The sequence below is a fragment of the Microcaecilia unicolor genome, chromosome 2, assembly GCF_901765095.1.
Source record: "Microcaecilia unicolor chromosome 2, aMicUni1.1, whole genome shotgun sequence".
Taxonomy (NCBI): domain Eukaryota; kingdom Metazoa; phylum Chordata; class Amphibia; order Gymnophiona; family Siphonopidae; genus Microcaecilia; species Microcaecilia unicolor.
Window position 1 is genome coordinate 570,924,641 of NC_044032.1, and position 18,035 is coordinate 570,942,675.

At 40.4% G+C, this 18,035-nt stretch overlaps 1 protein-coding gene across 3 annotated transcripts in view; it reads left to right on the forward strand.

Annotated features, from left to right (window-relative positions):
• FAT1 (FAT atypical cadherin 1) overlaps window positions 1-18,035 on the forward strand; it is a 332,072-nt gene that overhangs the window by 120,873 nt on the left and 193,164 nt on the right. For all 3 annotated transcript variants that reach the window (XM_030191474.1, XM_030191476.1, XM_030191475.1), the window contains exon 3: window positions 1,354-1,668. In XM_030191474.1, the coding sequence (XP_030047334.1) occupies window positions 1,354-1,668 (315 nt within the window). The remainder of the gene's footprint in view (window positions 1-1,353; window positions 1,669-18,035) is intronic.

The following is an 18,035-nucleotide window of genomic DNA, read 5'->3' on the forward strand; positions in this document are numbered from 1 at the left end:
ACAACCACCCCAGTCACAACCCAGGTTTTATCTCTGGTCTCTAGTGGCCTTATTGGAAGGTGATACCTAGTGACTTCTAGGTTACAAAATGGTTCCTGTGACTGCTAGCAGTAATTTTGTGGTATTACCGCTGGAGTGGGGTTGGGGGAGCAGGCTGTCAAATTAGGACATCTGGCCTGTTAGTGGTAGTACTGCAATATTACCACTAGGAGTTATGGGCACTATTTTGGTTAAGTGTAAGGTTCTATCTCTGCCCTAGACCGTATATCTGGTATTAATGGACAATTAGTATATGCTAAGTGTCATGTTGTTGTTGACATGGGTGTGTGTGCACACTAAATCCTGTAGGGCCCTTTTACTAAGCCACGTAGGTGTGTATGCGCATCAATTTTGAACTACTGCCCAGCTACCACTTGGCTCGGGCGGTAATCTCATTTTATACGCGCATCCACTGGAAAATTTTCCGGCGCATGTCACTAACCGGGCGGTAATCGGCATTGTACGCGTGCTGACGATTACCACCTGGTTAATGCGTGAGACCTTACCACTAAATCAATGGGTGGCGGTAAGGTCTCAAGCCCAAAATGGACGCGCGACAATTTTCATTTTGCCACACGTCCATTTTCGGCCAAAAAAAAAGGAGGCCTTTTTTTTTGTAGATGCTCTGAAAAATGGACCTGCGCGCATCCAACACACATCTACACCAGTGCAGGCCATTTTTCAGCGCACCTTAGTAAAAGGACTCCTGTGTTTACTGCACAACATTGTTGTAGGAAAGGCCCACTTATTTTCTCAGGTATGCTGCCATCCTATGGCTGCCTTGCAGTAAAGTACATTTTCTTTTTGATTTTGCACAGAGGTAAATTTGGTAAAGGTGCATTAGCATCTCATCTGGTCTAAAATTATTAATAAGGTCTCTTCTCCCTCATTTTGGCCTTGTTTGTCAGGCAGTTTGGTCGAAAGCATGACTTAAAATGCCATTATAATAATTCTCAATTAACTTTGTAGTATCATTCCTTCCTTCTACCTTTATTTAATCCCACTTGGTCAATTTTGAATCTGATTGTGAACAAACTCAAAAATAAGTATACATTTCTTACATGTATTGTGAGTTCAGTTTTGAGAGTCGCACACTGTTCTACTGGTAGCATGTTAAATATATGGAGAAAACATAATACATCAATAAATACATCATGACAATAAAACATCAAATACTTAATACTATATAAAATGATCAATTGTAATGCTATTTAAATCATGTATTGACTTATGTAGATTGATACAAAAATGTGTTGAGTAAGGGTATTTGCTAACTATTGATAAACAATGTTCTCTTCTTGTTTCATTGGACAGGTGTCCTGGAGACTGCAGATCATCTGGACCGTGAAACGACAACACATTACTGGCTTACTGTCTACGCTACAGATCGTGGTGTTGTGCCCCTCTCTTCTTTTATTGAAATATACATAGAAGTAGAAGATGTGAATGATAATGCTCCTCAAACCACCAAGCCTGTTTATTTCCCAGAAGTCGCAGAGAATTCGCCCAAGGATGTATCTATTGTACAGATTGAGGCATTTGATCCAGATTCCAGCTCTAGTGATAAATTGACATATAGGATTACAAGTGGAAATCCACAGGGGTTCTTTACTATTAACTCCAAGAGTGGTAAGTGCACTTTGATGGGTTTGTATTTGTGTGGGTTATGGATCAATTCATTATTTCATTGTGCAGGCAGACTTTGAATTAAAGGTTTAATTAATTGTTGAGGTTGCTCACAGTAGGAGAAAGCTTTCACTATGGCTTTTGGTTTGTTCAGCACAATGAAGTAGAACAAGTATCTGAGTTTATTTTTGTTGCTTGAAATAATTTAATATAAAATCATGTAGACTTTTAGTCTGAAAATGTTTAAGCTGCTTAAAATGCAGAATACCTGGAGGAGTTCAGCTTTGTTCGAGGGCTGTAAGGCAACATTTTTAGGTCAGCTCAGGAGATATTTAACTCTACAGTGCATACTTTCTTTGCATAGTCCCGAATATGCCTGGAAACGTGGACACCAGTCATCACGATCTTCCCCCTTTGCTTTTTTTTTTAAACTTTATTTTTGTTACATTATTTCCCCTCCTTCAGCTTTTGAAGATGTGCTCTTTTTTTTAAATTGGATTTGACATTTCTGCTTCAATTTTTGTTTCATTCTTTTCTCATACCATCTTTTTGTTTGTTTCTAATTTTCTATGTAAAGTTCCTTGGTCTCACCCCTATTTTTCATGTTTTTCTCTCTCCCTCCATCTTACCCCTTGAAAATTTTGCTCGTGTCTTGGGCAGGGTCTGCAGAAATGCTGCAGGAACACAAGTAGCATGTGGACCTCCAGGCACATAATCTTTTAAGTTATTTTTTTAATCCGTTTTTATTAACAAAGATAACATATGGTGCCTGTTAACCGTATATTAAAGGCTTAACGCCATTTAGTAAAAGGGACCCAGAGTTAAGCAGCCAGCATGAGCAGAAAATGAGAGCATGTACTTGTGTGTGTGTGGGGGGGGGGGGGGGGGGGGGCTGCATTTGCAAGACCTCTTTTGGGCACTAAAATTTGCACACTCAAGTGCCTGGGATTTTTACATTCCTGTTTCTGAGGTTTTCAGGTTAGAAGCTACAGCCAGTACACTTTACTGTAAAGTACCATTTGAGTCCTGTATGTGATGCAGTCTTTGCTAGTTCATCAAAACCTTTAACTAACCAGCTTGTTTACTAAGCCAAACGGCAATGCCGACACAACCCATTCAAAGTGAATGGGCTGTGTCGGCATTAGCACACGGCAGCTGCTAGAGCGGCTTAGTAAACAAGAGGGTAAGTGTTTAAATATTAAGTTGTCATTCTCCTTGTAAACAGAGGAGTCCTACATAATTTATTGCTTACTAACATGAATATCAATAGAAATTTTCTTTACCTGTATTCTAACTGCAAGTTTGTATTGTGTGAAGTATTGTATATTTTAACGTTTGTATGTTTTCAGGTCCCATATATATAAAGAGTGATAAGAATTGACATTATTGACATTAGGAACGGCAAAGTGCTCAACGTGCTAAATGCTGAGATGCCCATTCTAGGTGGAGTGGAGGAGTGGCCAAATGGTTAGTGCAGCGAGCTTTGATCCTGGCAACCTGGGTTCGATTCCCACTGTAGCTGCTTGTGACATTGGGCAAGTCACTTAACACTTCATTGCCCCAGGTACCAAAACTTAAGCTTGTGAACCCTCTAGGAACAGAGAAAATACCTGCATATAATGTGTACAGCGCTGCACATGTCTAGTAGCCCTATAGAAATGATTAGTAGTAGTAATATTCCTATGGGCATCTCAGCGTTTAGCACCAGCTGATTTGTAGCGTGAGCTAAAAATGTTAGCGCTGCTTTGTAAAAGACCCCCTTGTACTGCGCTATCTGCAGTGATGGCAGCCTGCTGCTTAAGGGGAAGACAATCCAATTGGCCTCCCGCCCTCCCTCATGAGGAGCATCCTTAAGCAGCCAAACTCCTAATTGTAGTACCAAGTTTGAACTTGGTGATGGTACATGAGCATTTGAGGATTGCTCCAGCCCTCCGTCTCCCCCTCCACTAACCCACTTGGGATATCCCTAGTAATTGTGGGATATTATTATTATTTTTTTTTTAATCAGTAGGCATGTTAACTGCTTGCAGAGAGCACAGTTACACTTATCGCCTTCTTTTGAGAAGACCTGTACTGTCTGCAGTGGTGACAGAACATGACAATTTCCACACCAGGAGCGTAGCTAGGTGGGGCCATGAGGGGCATGGGCCCCCACAGATTAAGCTCTGGCCCCCTCTACTTTTGACCCCTCCCTAGCCACCGACCCCCCCCCCCCCCCACCGCCGCTTTGGACCCCCTCTTCCGGCGGCGACGTCCTGCATTTCCTGCACGGGCCTACATGCAGGACATCAGGACTTAACAGATCATCAGCGAAGACTTCGGCTGGCGGTGGGTTGGGGGCCCCCCAGCAAAGGTACCTGGCGGAGGTGGCTGAGGGAGGCGGGCTAAACTGTGCCCCCACAACCTTGGAGTCTAGATCCCCCTCCCGCCGAGGTCTGGCTACGCCCCTGGTCCATACCCCTTTTCTGTCCCTTGTGTGTCAAGCAGTATCTGATACTGTACGCACTAATACGCATAACAAATGCTTATCATAGCTTCGTAAACAGGCCCCTTAAAATGTTAGTGTGTGGATTTTAATGCACATACATTTCTACTTTTGATAAATGAAAGGAAATATTAAACTAGTGTGGAATAGTTCTTTTCAAAATCTGACTGGGACTTGAGAGCTTTGCTTTCATCTTAATGTAAGAGTTTATCAAATGAGGGTTTGGCATTTCCTTCCTAGCATTGCTGGTTTATTTTTCTTTGTTTAACAAAATTATATAGAATTAAAACATAAGCAGCAATTTATCTTATGGAGATAAACCTCCTGTATGTCCAAGTAAACATTACATTTCACTCTTTTTGGAGGGGGACCAAATATATAGAATAAATCACTGGAACAGTTGTTATTCATTGTTTTAAAGCTTGCATGGTTTTTCTTTTGGGTGGGCTAGTATCATTTAATATTTGTAGGAAAGAGGTCTTAGTTATGCTCTGGTTTAAATAAGAAATATTGCTACAATGAGGTGTGGTGGGAAATGTTAATTTAGCAAAATGAAATGCTAAACAGGCATAAGAGATGCAGTATGTAAGCTTTCGGCATTGCTGTTTTGGTGCTGCATTTCTGTGCCACTGTCACAGCGCAGAACTTTTGAGCGCAATAATTTTGGCCACAGGCAAAATTATTGCTCCTCTCACCATGAGACCCTAGTGCCACTTGCTGCCTCTCACTTCTTGAGAGCATGGCCTGTTCTAGCTAGCAGATCTCAGAGGGAGTGGGGGGGGGGGGGTCTTTGACCAGAAGGGAGATGCAGGCTGCCCCAGGTGGTGACTCTGAGGGAGAAGGATTCTTCAATAAGCTTGTTCTGCATTGCCTGGGCAACCCACATTCCCCTTCTGCTGAACCCCCCCCCCCCCCCCCGGCTGCTCCCAAGAACCGCCCAGATTGCACAGCAGTGAACAGACATGGGCCCTGCTCCCAAGAACCAGAGGTCCCTGGTGAGAGGCAGCTAGGGGAACCCCCCTTCCCCCCCACCCAAACTGCACACTGTCCCTAAGAGAACATAAATCAGGAGCAGGTAAGAGGTGCAAGAGCACAAGTGCACATGCAGCAGGGGTGGGGGAGAGGGTGACATCAAACTTCCCCCTATTGAAGATGGGTGCTGGTTTAGCCCTGGCAGAACTATGGGGGCATGTTCTGTGAGAGGAGCAATCATTTTGGCTGTGCCCAAAATTCCAGTGCAGCCAAAGTTATTACGGCTATGATAGCGGCACAGAAATGCCAGTGCTGAAACAGCAGTGACCAAAAGTCCAGCTTTGTAAGAGATGAAATAAAAAGTTCAGTTCCTTGCAAAAGTCTTACAGGGTCTTGTATATTCTTCATATTCTGCTATCCGGAAAATAGAATTCAAACTGCATTAACGTAGAATTTTTCACCGGTCTACACAACATACTGTATATTTTCAGTGTGGAAAAACAATTAAAGTAATATTAAACAAGTCCTTGGCAGGGGTGTAGCCAGACATTAATGTTTCGGGGGTCTGGAGCCCAAAGTGTGTGTGTGTGTGGGGGGGGGGGGGGGGCACAGTTTGGCTTGCTTCCCTGCCGCAACCCCCGCCCCGCAGCAACCCCACGTACCTTGGCTGTCAGGGGTCCCCAACCCCTGCCAACTGAAGCCTTTCTCTTGCACTATTCTCTGCGCCTTGCCTGCCCTGCTTCCTTTCACATCATGTGTGTGCTTGGTTTTAATGAAATTGAGCATGCACAAAGTCAGTTTCACTAAAACCGAGCATGCACACGACGTGAGAGGAAGCAGGGCAGGCAATGCGTAGAGAACAATGCTGGAGAAAGGCTTCATCTGGTGGTGGTTGGGGACCCCTGCCAGCCAAACCAGGGGCCCCGGATCCAATTTAGGGGGGGCAGGCCCCCAAGACCTCCCCCAATAGATATACCACTAGTCCTTGGTGGAAACCCCATTTGTAGGAATAACAGCCATGTATACCAACTTTCTACAGCAGGATGGTGCAACTTTTTGACTGTTTTTCTTGGCAGAATAGCTGAAGTACTTTCATGTTTCCTGGGGATTGCAGTCTTCAAGTCTTACCACAGATTTTCTGTTGGATTCAGGTCTGTGCTTTGACTGGGCCACTCGAGGACATTCATTGTCTTCCTTAATCATACCACTGGTGCTTTTGCTGTTCGCTTAGGATCATTGTCTACTACTACTACTACTACTATTTAGCATTTCTATAGCACTACAAGGCGTACGCAGCGCTGCACAAACATAGAAGAAAGACAGTCCCTGCTCAAAGAGCTTACAATCTAATAGACAAAAAATAAATAAAGTAAGTAAATCAAATCAATTAATGTCCTGCTGAAAGGTGACATTTGCTCCTCAGAGTTGGGTCTCTGGCAGGCTGCAGCAGGTTTCTGCTTTGCACTATCCATTTCTTCCTTGATGTTTACAACCTTTTCTTTCCCTGCATTTTTAGGATATTGCATGGTGAGGCCCTATACTATCTTGAAAAAAAATGGTTAATATTTGTAAGTTTGATTGTTTAAGAGGGCAATGTCTACTACACTTTCCATTTGTACATAATGTTAGATTTAAGGGATTATTGTCAACTTCTAGTTCTTATAAGGCAATATCATTTTGGAACTTCTTACTATTAGAATTTTGATTGATAGGAAATTATTTATATTTTAGGAATTCACTTAAGACTTTATTTCAGAATTATTTTATAGAAACTGGTCTTTAGTTGATCTTGTACCTTTACTGTACTTATTAACTGATTACTATGCATCCCCTGTAGGCAAATTACATATAGGGGTCAGTTCTATAAAGGTCACCCAAGTTTGGGTGCTAAAATGCAAATCTCTAAGCATAAATTCTGTATATCATCAGTCTGGGTGCCCAGATTCTGTTACAGCTTGTAAGTTGCCATTCGTGTGGCAACATTTAGGCGCTATCACTTAAACCCTGTAAAACAGTGGTTCCCAAACCTGGTCCTCAAGGCACCCCAGCCAGTCAGGTTTTCAGGATATCCACAATGAATATTCATTGTCTTTAGTTCTGAGCTCTCTCTTCTTTTAAGGTTACCAGTTATCTTATCTAATTAGCCCCTAAGTAACCACAATTATCATGATATATGCTTATACTTTTATTTTATTTTATACTTGTTTGAAGTCATTTGTATACAAAATTTTTTTTCCCATGACCTCTATCTTTGTTTTTCCTCCACCAATCATTCTAATCATTCATTCATTCATTCATTCATTCATTCATTCATTCATTCATTCATTCATTCTATTCAATCATACCCTATACATTTTGTTAATATATGTTCCATCTGTGATACATAACCTTACAGAATTCCAAGACCATAAAGTTCAACAAATCTTTGTTGAACTTTATGGTCTTGGAATTCTGTAAGGTTATGTATCACAAATGGAACATATATTAACAAAATGTATAGGGTATGATTGAATACAATGAATGAATAGAATGATTGGTGGAGGAAAAACAAGATAAGATAAACGTCATGGGAAAATTTTTTTTGTATACAAATGATTTCAAACAAGTATAAAATAAAAGTATAAGCATATATCATGATAATAGTGGTTTCTTAGGGGCTAATTAGACAATGAATATTCATGAGACAGATTTGCATGCAGGGGAGGCAATGCATGCAAATCTCTCATGGGTGCCTCCAGGACCAGGTTTGGGAACAACTGCTGTAGCGTGAGCATGTAAATGCTGCATTTGAGCGAATAACTTCTAGTATTCTATAAGTTATCCCCCTAATTCTGTAAAAGTTGTCAAAAATCGCACATGCAAATTTGGGCGTGTATGCGCAATTTAAATAAGCTAATTAGTGCCAATAATTGGCTTTTTAACAGGCAGTTATTGGCAGTAATTAAATTTAATTGAATTATGTGTGTGGGATCTGTGCCTAAGATTTACGTGCTTTCTGAGGAGCAAAAAATGGGAGAGTAACGGGGGTGTTCCTTAAATTAACGTGCCTTGTTAGAATAACAGAGATATGTGCCTAATGTAGGTATGTACATTTGTACTACGTTTCAGTTGGTGCAAATGGCCGCACCTAAAGTTAGGTGCGATTCCAGGCGTAAGTGTTATTCTATAAACTGTGCGTAACTTTAAGCACAGTTTATAGAATAGTGTCCTTTTCAGTGCCAATTTTTTCTTTGTGCCGTATATAGAATCTAACCGTGTGTGTAAATGTGGGACCTGCTCATGCTCTTTCCATGTATGACCCCTTACAGTGCAAGCTAAGTTTGTATAATACCACTTAGACACGTGAGTGTTAAATTCATATGCTTAAGTTCTGTAATCTTACCCCCAGATTCTATATAGCGTGCCTAGAGATCTGTTCCGAAATCCAGGCATAGTGTGTAACAACGTGCATAACTTATTTATTTAGATTTGCTCACACCTTTTTCAGTAGCTGCTCAAGGTGAGTTACATTCAGGTACTCTGGATATTTCTCTGTCCCAGGAGGGCTCACAATCTAAGTTTGTACCTGAGGGAATGGAGGGTTAAGTGACTTGCCCAAGATCACAAAGAGCAGCAGTGGGATTTGAACCGGCCACCTTTGGATTGCAAGACCACTACTACTACTACTTATCATTTCTAAAGCGCTGCTAGACGTACGCAGCGCTGTACACTTGAACATGAAGAGACAGTCCCTGCTCGACAGAGCTTACAATCTAATTAGGACAGACAAACAGGACAAACAAGAGATAAGGGAATATTAAAGTGAGGATGATAAAGTAAGGGTTCTCTAACCACTAGACCACTCCTCCACTCCACTTAATTAGCTTAAGCTAATCAGCATTGATAACAGCACTTAATAAGCACTTATTGTAATAATTAGAATTTATGTGCACAGCTAGCTAAGCATATTCTGTAATGAACTCTGCCTAAATTCTGATGTTCGCAGTTCAAAAGAGGTATGGCTCTGGGCGGGGAAATAGGCGTTTCGTGAGCGTTCTGAAATTTACGCGCATAGTTATAGAATATGGCCCATTGCGCGTAAATCTACTTGCAGGGTTTTACACCACATTTTCATTGGTGTAAATGGAGGTGCATAGCTTTAGTTGCTGAGATATCAACTAAACATATTCTAAATACTGCGCCTAAATCTAGGCACTGCTTATAGAATAAGCTTAGGTGAAAATGTTTACCGCGCGGATGTTTTAGGTGCCTTATATAGGATCTGGTCCTTAGTGTACAAATGGTGCTTACATTGAGATGCTAAGATTATAAAATACCACTTTTTATCTCATTAGGCATTAAAATCTTCTCCCACACGAGTATTGTGTCCCCTGGGTGCATGTTTACAAATAATGTGCAGTATATCATATTGTTCTGAGCAGTAACTTCTACTTGCACCCTGCATATAGGCCATAATTGTGGAGTAATCTTGAAATTGTTGAACTGTCAACATATTCTCCAGTTTCAGCCAGATCTCTGTAGTTTTTTTTTTAATAATTATAGGCTTCACGGTGACCAACAGTGTATTGTTGATGTTGAATTTTTTTCCTCTTTTCAGTGATTACTCCTGGGGAAGTTCTGCACAAAAGAAATAAAAAAAATTTCAGTGCAAACAATTTAGAAAATTTTTCATTCCATTATGTAACCTTTTTGGGTGTTGAATACCCCCCCCCCCCCCCCCATAAAAAAGGCTTGGCTCCCCCTCCCCAGATTGGAAACCCCTTACTTTCTCTTCAGGATCAACCCTCTCGAGCCCTCTGTATCCCCGGATTAGCATGAAACCCCATCCATACTTGATCTCCCCTTCTCCCAGCAGGTTCAACCTCTGTCTTTACTTTCTCTGACTCCTTCTTTTTTTCTCCTCACCTTTCAGCTCTTTCTCTCTGCCTCCCCACCCCCATTTTGTCTCATTAACCCCCTAGCATGATGACCCAGCTCTCTCCCCTTCTCCTCCTCCCTAGCTTGCTGTTCTCTGTTGGATTATTTGTAGTAAATAATTAGCAGATTTTAGTACACACAGCTTCAGCTTTAGAAATGTTAATTTCTTTCTTCATCTCTCTCTCATTCACCCCTGAATAATTCACTGCTGAGTCACTTTAAAGTTGAAGTAACAAAACATCTGTTTACTCACAGTTTGTAGTTAGATTATAATCAGACAGGCTTATATATACATATTACTATACATTTGTATTATCAGCTCCTTCCATGTGCTTAGATGGTAATGGATGCTCACACCACCATAGATCCTCTCAGGTTAGGAGAGATCATGAGCTCCATGTGCTCCATGTGCTGTGTCTGCTGTGTCTAACCCCCACAGGAAGTTGCATAGCTGTGTGACCTCTCTAAGTAATTCACATCAGAGGTCACAGAGTAATCACAGAGAAATAATAGGTGACAGGCAATGCATGTAAAATACAATTACATTCCAACAAACCCCTTCTCATGCATAACTGTCATGCAATTATTTATTCATACAAAGTCCAAGCTTTATACGCAGATTCACAAAATGTTCTCTGGGTAACGGTTTGGTCATGATGTCAGCTGTCATCTCACTGGTGTGACAATAGTGTAGACTGATGACCCCTTCTTTCACCAACTCTCGCACGTTGTGGTATTTCGTTGCGATGTGCTTGGTGCGTGACTGAACCTTGTCATTCTGTGACAGTCGGATGCAGCTCTGATTATCTTCCATTATCTGGATTGGTCTCTTTTCAGCTATTCCAAAATCCAGCAAAAGTTTTTCAATCCACATCAGTTCTCTGCACGCTTCCGATACGGCCACATATTCAGCTTCTGTAGAAGACAAACTCACAATACTTTGTTTATGACTGGCCCATGAAATGTGTACATTTCCATACATAAACACATATCCACTTGTGGATTTATAATCAGAATGATCCCCTGCCCAATCTGAATCACAGTAACATATTAGTTTTGGATTACTATTGGCTGAAATCTTTAATTTACAATCAATGGTACCCTTTAAATACCTTACCATCCTTTTAACTGCAGTCCAATCTGATTTGGTAGGTGAGCTGACTCTTCTGCTCAAAATTCCTACTGCATTTGCTATATCAGCCCTGTATGTGGTAGCTAGATATAAAAGCTTACTTATGGCTGATCTATATTGGATGTTATCTGGTAAAGGTTCTCTTACTGTTTCATCCTTCAGAAAATCAGTGATCATGGGAGTGCTTACAACTTGGGCATCTTGCATACCTAAACTTTCAATAAGCTCATTTATTTTCTGCTTCTGGCTTAGAAGATAAGAACCATCATTTTGTTTCTCAATTTCTATACCAAGATAGTATGACACATTACCAAGTTCTTTTATCTCAACATTCTGGTTTAAACACTTTACAATGTCCTTGTACTCTTGCTCACTTTCGCTTGCAATGAGCAGATCATCAACAAAAGCTAAAATGTATGCATATTGTCCATTTGTGCACCTAGTGTACAAGCATTTATCTGCTTCACCTTGCTTAAATCCTAAATTTGTCAATATTTCATGCAATTTTTCATTCCAACATTTTGCACTTTGCTTTAATCCATAAAGACCTTTGTTTAATTTACACACTAGCTGTCTTTGTTTTGTATTTATGAAACCTGTTGGCTGTTCCATGTACAAATCTTCAGTTATATCTCCGTGAAGAAACGCTGTTTTCACATCAATGTGGTTGACTTGCATGCCTTTTGAGACTGCAATGCTCAGAAGTGTTCTTATTGTCGTGTGTTTCACTACAGGTGCAAACACTTCATCAAAATCTTCTCCATATTTTTGAAGATATCCCTTTGCGACTAATCTGGCTTTATACCTTTCCACTTTTCCTTGTGCATTCCTTTTTAACTTGAATACCCATTTGCATCCTATAGCTTTCTTGCCAGGAGGTAATTTTGTAAGAATCCAAGTATTATTTTTATTCAATGCATCAATTTCTTCTTGTGCAGCTTTATGCCATTCAGCAGCTTCTTCTGCTGGCATTTTCTCAATCTCATCCCATGTTAAGGGCTCTTGAGCTTCTGCTGACTTTGTTAAGTAAGACAGTCTTGGGGGTGGAACACCTTTGTTTTCCCTGGATGAGCGTCTGACTACAGGTTGGTCTGACCTTTCCGCATCCTCTAAATCTGAGAGTTCTTCTCCAATTGATTCCCCTTCTCCAACTGTACTGTCTTCTTCAATGATCCTTTCTGTGTCTGCTTCCTCTGCCTGTTCCTCGTTAGATACAGGTGAGTTGCTTTCAGACATCTGCCTTGGTATGGCATTTATATACACTGGCATGTCTATTATGGTTCTAGTTTCATATTCTGGATGATAAGGCTCATCTGGGATAATCCAGCCTTTATCAACCCTTTTGTTTTCATCAAAATATGTAACATGTCTTATGCCAACAATGCCAGTTTTCAGATTCAAAATTCTATATCCTTTGTGTCCTGGAGCATAGCCAACTAAAATGCCCCTTTCTGTTGTGGAATCCAGCTTATGCCTTCTTTGCTTTGGTACATGAGCATATGCTGTACTTCCAAATGTTCTTATGTGTGACAGGTTTGGCTTCCTACCATGCCATGTCTCATGTGGTGTGCGCTCAGCGCCTTTAGTTGGCATTCTGTTTTGTAGGTACACTGCTGTGAGAATGGCTTCCCCCCATAGTCTTTTAGGGAGATTGCTATCTGTCAGCATACATCTGGTCATTTCCACAAGTGACCTAAATTTTCTCTCTGCAACAGAATTTTGCTCTGGTGTATAAGCTACTGTTGTGATATGCTGAATGCCTTCTTGTTCTAGAAATGTGCGCATGCTTTGTGAAGTGAACTCACCACCATTGTCAGTCTGAAGAACCTTTGGTTTTCTTTCAAATTTATTGCTCACCATGGCTACGTATTTCTTCAGCATGTCTGTGACTTGACTTTTCTCTTTCAGCAAATAGGCCACACAATATCTAGAGAAATCATCCAAGAATATTAGCACAAATCTGTTATTTCCCAATGATGGGATATTAAACGGTCCACATAAGTCACTGTGTATTAAGTCCAGCACTTTATTACTCCTATTTCCTGTGTATGCAGGAAATGAGGGTCTCACACCTTTTTGAGTAACACAGTCTATGCATTTCTCCATTTTACCAGCATCTGCACTTATCTGAATGCCGGTGGCCAGTTGCTTACTGTAAAGATCCTGGATCACCTTAGAATCACGATGTCCCAGGCGGCGGTGCCAGATTTCCAGACTACATTTACCATCATTCTTCCTTACTTGCGCCATATGTGAGGCTTCACCTGAAATGCTCAGTTTATAAACATCATTATGCATAAAAGCTTCAGCATACACTTCATCATTTTTAGAGATTGTGCACTTACTGTTTTCAAAATGAATCACAAATCCCTTCTTATCTAATGTAGATACACTAAGCATATTGCAAACTGCTTGGGGAATATACAAGACATCACTTACAGGAATTTCTTTAACTTCATTAGACACTTTGCATTTTAAGAATCCAATACCTTTTGCTTGGATCTTAGCAGTCCCTGCGTTTGCAGTTTTAAGAATACCTTCCTCTGGACACATTTCCTGAAAGAAATTCTTACAATTGGTTAAATGGCATGTGCTCCCTGAATCCAAAATCCAAGTACTTTCATTTGAATTATTATTTACCATAGTCAAAGATTTTTCTGCCATTAGAAAGCCCTTGTGTTTATCTTTGTCCTTCATACATTTCCTGGTTTGAAAATTCTTTAGTTCCATTGGCTTAGGTGAGCTAGAGGGAGTGTTTTGTGTTTCCTTACACCATTTAGATACATGTCCCTCCTTTCCACATGAGTAGCAAATCAGCTTGCCCTTGGGTGGAGTTTTCCCATAGCTCCGCCTTCCTCTGTTCTTTGCCAAGAAATTTGTTTCATTTCTCTCTGACTGACTTTGAGAACACATCTCCTCAGAATCATTTACTATGCATTCCTGCCTTAGTTTTGATGTTGCCTGTTCAAAAGATTGCCCTTCAATGGCCTCATTTACAGACCTAAAAACATCAAACTTCTTTGATAGTGAGGTAAAAAGAAATGCTCTTTTCAATGCATCACACATGGGAATTCCAGAAAGTTCTAGCTTTTGAAATGAAGACATAAGATACATAATGTGATCATTACATTTACTTTTATCCCTTAATTTGGTTTCATTCAACTCTGCCAGCCAAATTGGTTGCTGCTTTGCATATGTAGTTGCATACATAGTTCTCAGCTTATATAAAATGTCCTTTGGTGTATCTTTTCCCTCCACTAATATGGCTTGTTTCTCTGAGAGAGCTTCCAAAAGCATGCACTTCACATAATAGTTTGCATTGTCCCATTCAGCCATATTTTCAGCTGTTCTGTCTTGATCTAAGCATATATCTAATCTTTTTGCTCGAAGGAAACATATGAATCTTAATTCCCACTGCTGATAATTAAACTCAGTTAATTTAGGCACCTTGAGAGAATAGAAAAATGGTGAATTTCTTCCCTCAGCCATTTTCTTAGCCTTCTGTCTGCTGTGTGGGGGGAGAGAGAGACAGACTGAATCTTTCCTTTAAAACTTAAGAGAAAAATGTGGCCTTTTTTTCTGCCTGGTAATATTTCTCTTCTTTTTCAATTCCTGAGCCCTGGGCCCATAACCCTTTTGTTGGATTATTTGTAGTAAATAATTAGCAGATTTTAGTACACACAGCTTCAGCTTTAGAAATGTTAATTTCTTTCTTCATCTCTCTCTCATTCACCCCTGAATAATTCACTGCTGAGTCACTTTAAAGTTGAAGTAACAAAACATCTGTTTACTCACAGTTTGTAGTTAGATTATAATCAGACAGGCTTATATATACATATTACTATACATTTGTATTATCAGCTCCTTCCATGTGCTTAGATGGTAATGGATGCTCACACCACCATAGATCCTCTCAGGTTAGGAGAGATCATGAGCTCCATGTGCTCCATGTGCTGTGTCTGCTGTGTCTAACCCCCACAGGAAGTTGCATAGCTGTGTGACCTCTCTAAGTAATTCACATCAGAGGTCACAGAGTAATCACAGAGAAATAATAGGTGACAGGCAATGCATGTAAAATACAATTACATTCCAACATTCTCCCCCTTCCCAAACTCTTTCAATATACTCTCCCCATTCCCTGCAGCAACTGCTCTTTGTTGCCCATTCCCTGATGCCCAGAACTCCAGCAGTAAGCCAACAACGCAGACACTATACCACCGGAGCAGCACAGAAAATTAGCTCGCCAGTGCTCAAAGGAAATGGTATGCAAATCATATGTGCGCTGTTAAAGTGAAAGCAAGGAGGAGGGACGTGCTTGGTGAATGCACAGAAGAGTTTTGCGGTAAGCCCGTCTCCTACGTGAACGTGAAGCACACGTTGGCGTCTTTATTTCTGCGCCTTTAAATGATAAACGTTTCAATGTTTTTTTTTTACTTTGAAAGCTTATATTTAAACATAGGGGCCAGGTGCCATTGTGTGCTTTCACTCTTGAGTTTGCTCGGACTTGTGCACATTGTTTCTCACTGCTGGTGCTTAGGGGCTTGCACGGGCTTCCTTCCTCTTCAAAATTAAAGGAAACCCGGCAGATTTTAAAGACAGGATTGTGAGAATTCCTCTCTTCAAACACCCTAACGCCTGCTCAGAGCTGTTGTTAGTTTTTCAGCGGTAAGGGCGGCTTTGTTTTGTACGTTGTTCTCTGAGCATTGGGAGGGAATAGGAAATGACCTCATTAACATCCGTTTGACTACATTAGCATGCTATTTGCACTCATTTTTGGTGCTCTCATTTCCCGTGCTAGAGCCTCTGCGCATTCTGCATTCACTAATGCAAGTGCTAGTCTGGCACTAATCGCCTGTAGCGCACTCACGTTTGCTTCTGAGCATCGGGACCTCAGCTTGCTTTCTGGCAGTGAGTGGCAAGCAGGAGGAGAGCTGCTGCTTGTTGAACCACCTCCTCTGACTCCCTGGGCCAAAATCAACAGTCTGACTTGGGGGGGGTGACAGGAGGAAGAAGGCGTGGCTCAACATACCACTGCTCGCCGCCACCTCCTTGCTGCAATTGCTAAGTGGTTCAAGCTGCAGTTTAATACTTGTATATTTAATGCACTTATATTCTGCCCGCAACAAAGCAGATTACAATAATAAAAACATACATAAAAATTAACTCATAAAAAACACTATAACACAAATAATTAATACTTGTATATTTAATGCACTTATATTCTGCCCGCAACAAAGCAGATTACAATAATAAAAACATACATAAAAATTAACTCATAAAAAACACTATAACACAAATAATTCTCTGCTGGACCCAATAAAATATACAACCTTTAGCCAGTAGAGTAGGAAACTCTGCAGGGACAGGGCATAGAGAGCATGCTGAGGGTGTTTGCCTAATCTATACCATTGAAACAACTTTATCCTGGAGTTTGTTCCCCTCCCCTCCCCCCCCCAGCTCTGTATTAAACATATTATATAGATCTTTGCTTCAAATGTATTTTCTTTAACAGAAGCAGCTTGAGTCTTCATCCCAGAGTATTTGAATTAGCTTGACTACTGTGATTAGACAGAGGTGGGGCTGGACTTAACTTATTTGGGTTTTCTGTGACAAAGGATGGGAAGATTTATGGAAATCAACCTTTAGGTTTAATAATTACTTTTTTTGTGTTCCGTAATTCTTTCATATTGAAAGTGTAGAGTATGTTGTATAGATCAAAGAACTCCTATAATTTGAAATGTAGTTTTCAGACAGCAGATGTAAAAAAAAAAATATATACAGGGCTGTGGAGTTTGCAAGGTGGTGCATGAGTTCTGCTGTGCCTTTTAACTGGGAATTGGAACAGTGGGAATCATTTAATTTTACTAAGAGTTTCTAATCCTCAAAGTTGAAGATTAAAGACTGAACTGTTGTCTCTTTGTTCTGGATAGTTGTGGGCAGCTTCCTGAATTATCTTTCTCCCAGGTAAAAGCTTATAATACCCTCTGGCAATGAAATCGGATTTATAGCATGGTGGGAAGGTTGGGTTGGTTTTTATTTATACTATGCATTGACAGGTAAAGTTGTTTTGAAATGATATGGGTAATGTGTTAAGGGAAAAGAAACAGGGGGCCAAAAGTATATAAAGGCAGACAACACAAAGGTAATTGGAGAAAAACTAATTGTTGAAGCAAAAGGAACAGAAGGATAAGATAACAGCAACCATTTCTTTGTCTTCATTTTCTTTTCTATTGACCTACCTGCGTAAAACAGTTCTCTATATCTAAAGTGATAAATGTAATAAATATTTAATTCACTTGATCTAAGTGTATGCATTTACATCTAATGTTGAATTGGTTCTAGCTGTATTGTGTCCAGCAAGATAACTTATATTAACACCATCTGCCCCTCCTCCCTATCATGACTAATGGGCAGTAATAAAGACCAGCTGCTTTAAACAGGAAGATACATCATAGTACTTCCTATCCTGCCATCACCACCTCCTGAATTGCTTCCCAATTCTGCCAGTCTTTTGTGGGAAATTCCTTAGTAGCAACTGCAGTGTGCTACTTCTGGGCTTTAAGAAAACAAAATTGCTGTTGTATAGTCCTCACACGCTTATTAAATGTCAGCACGGGTTAGTAAAGGATTTCAGACTCTTAATCGTGCAAGAAAATGGGGTTAATAGGGAATGTCAGAAAAACAGAGGTAGCAGAGAATAAGTTATTGGTGAGAAATACAATTCTCGGTTCTCAAACCTTTCCTCACGTTGCCATGGCTCAACTATATGGCTGTTTTTATTTTATTTTTTTGCTATATTGGATTTACTATGTATTTTATTCCTACTTCTTTTCTTGTAATTAAAAAAAAAGAAATGTCTACCCT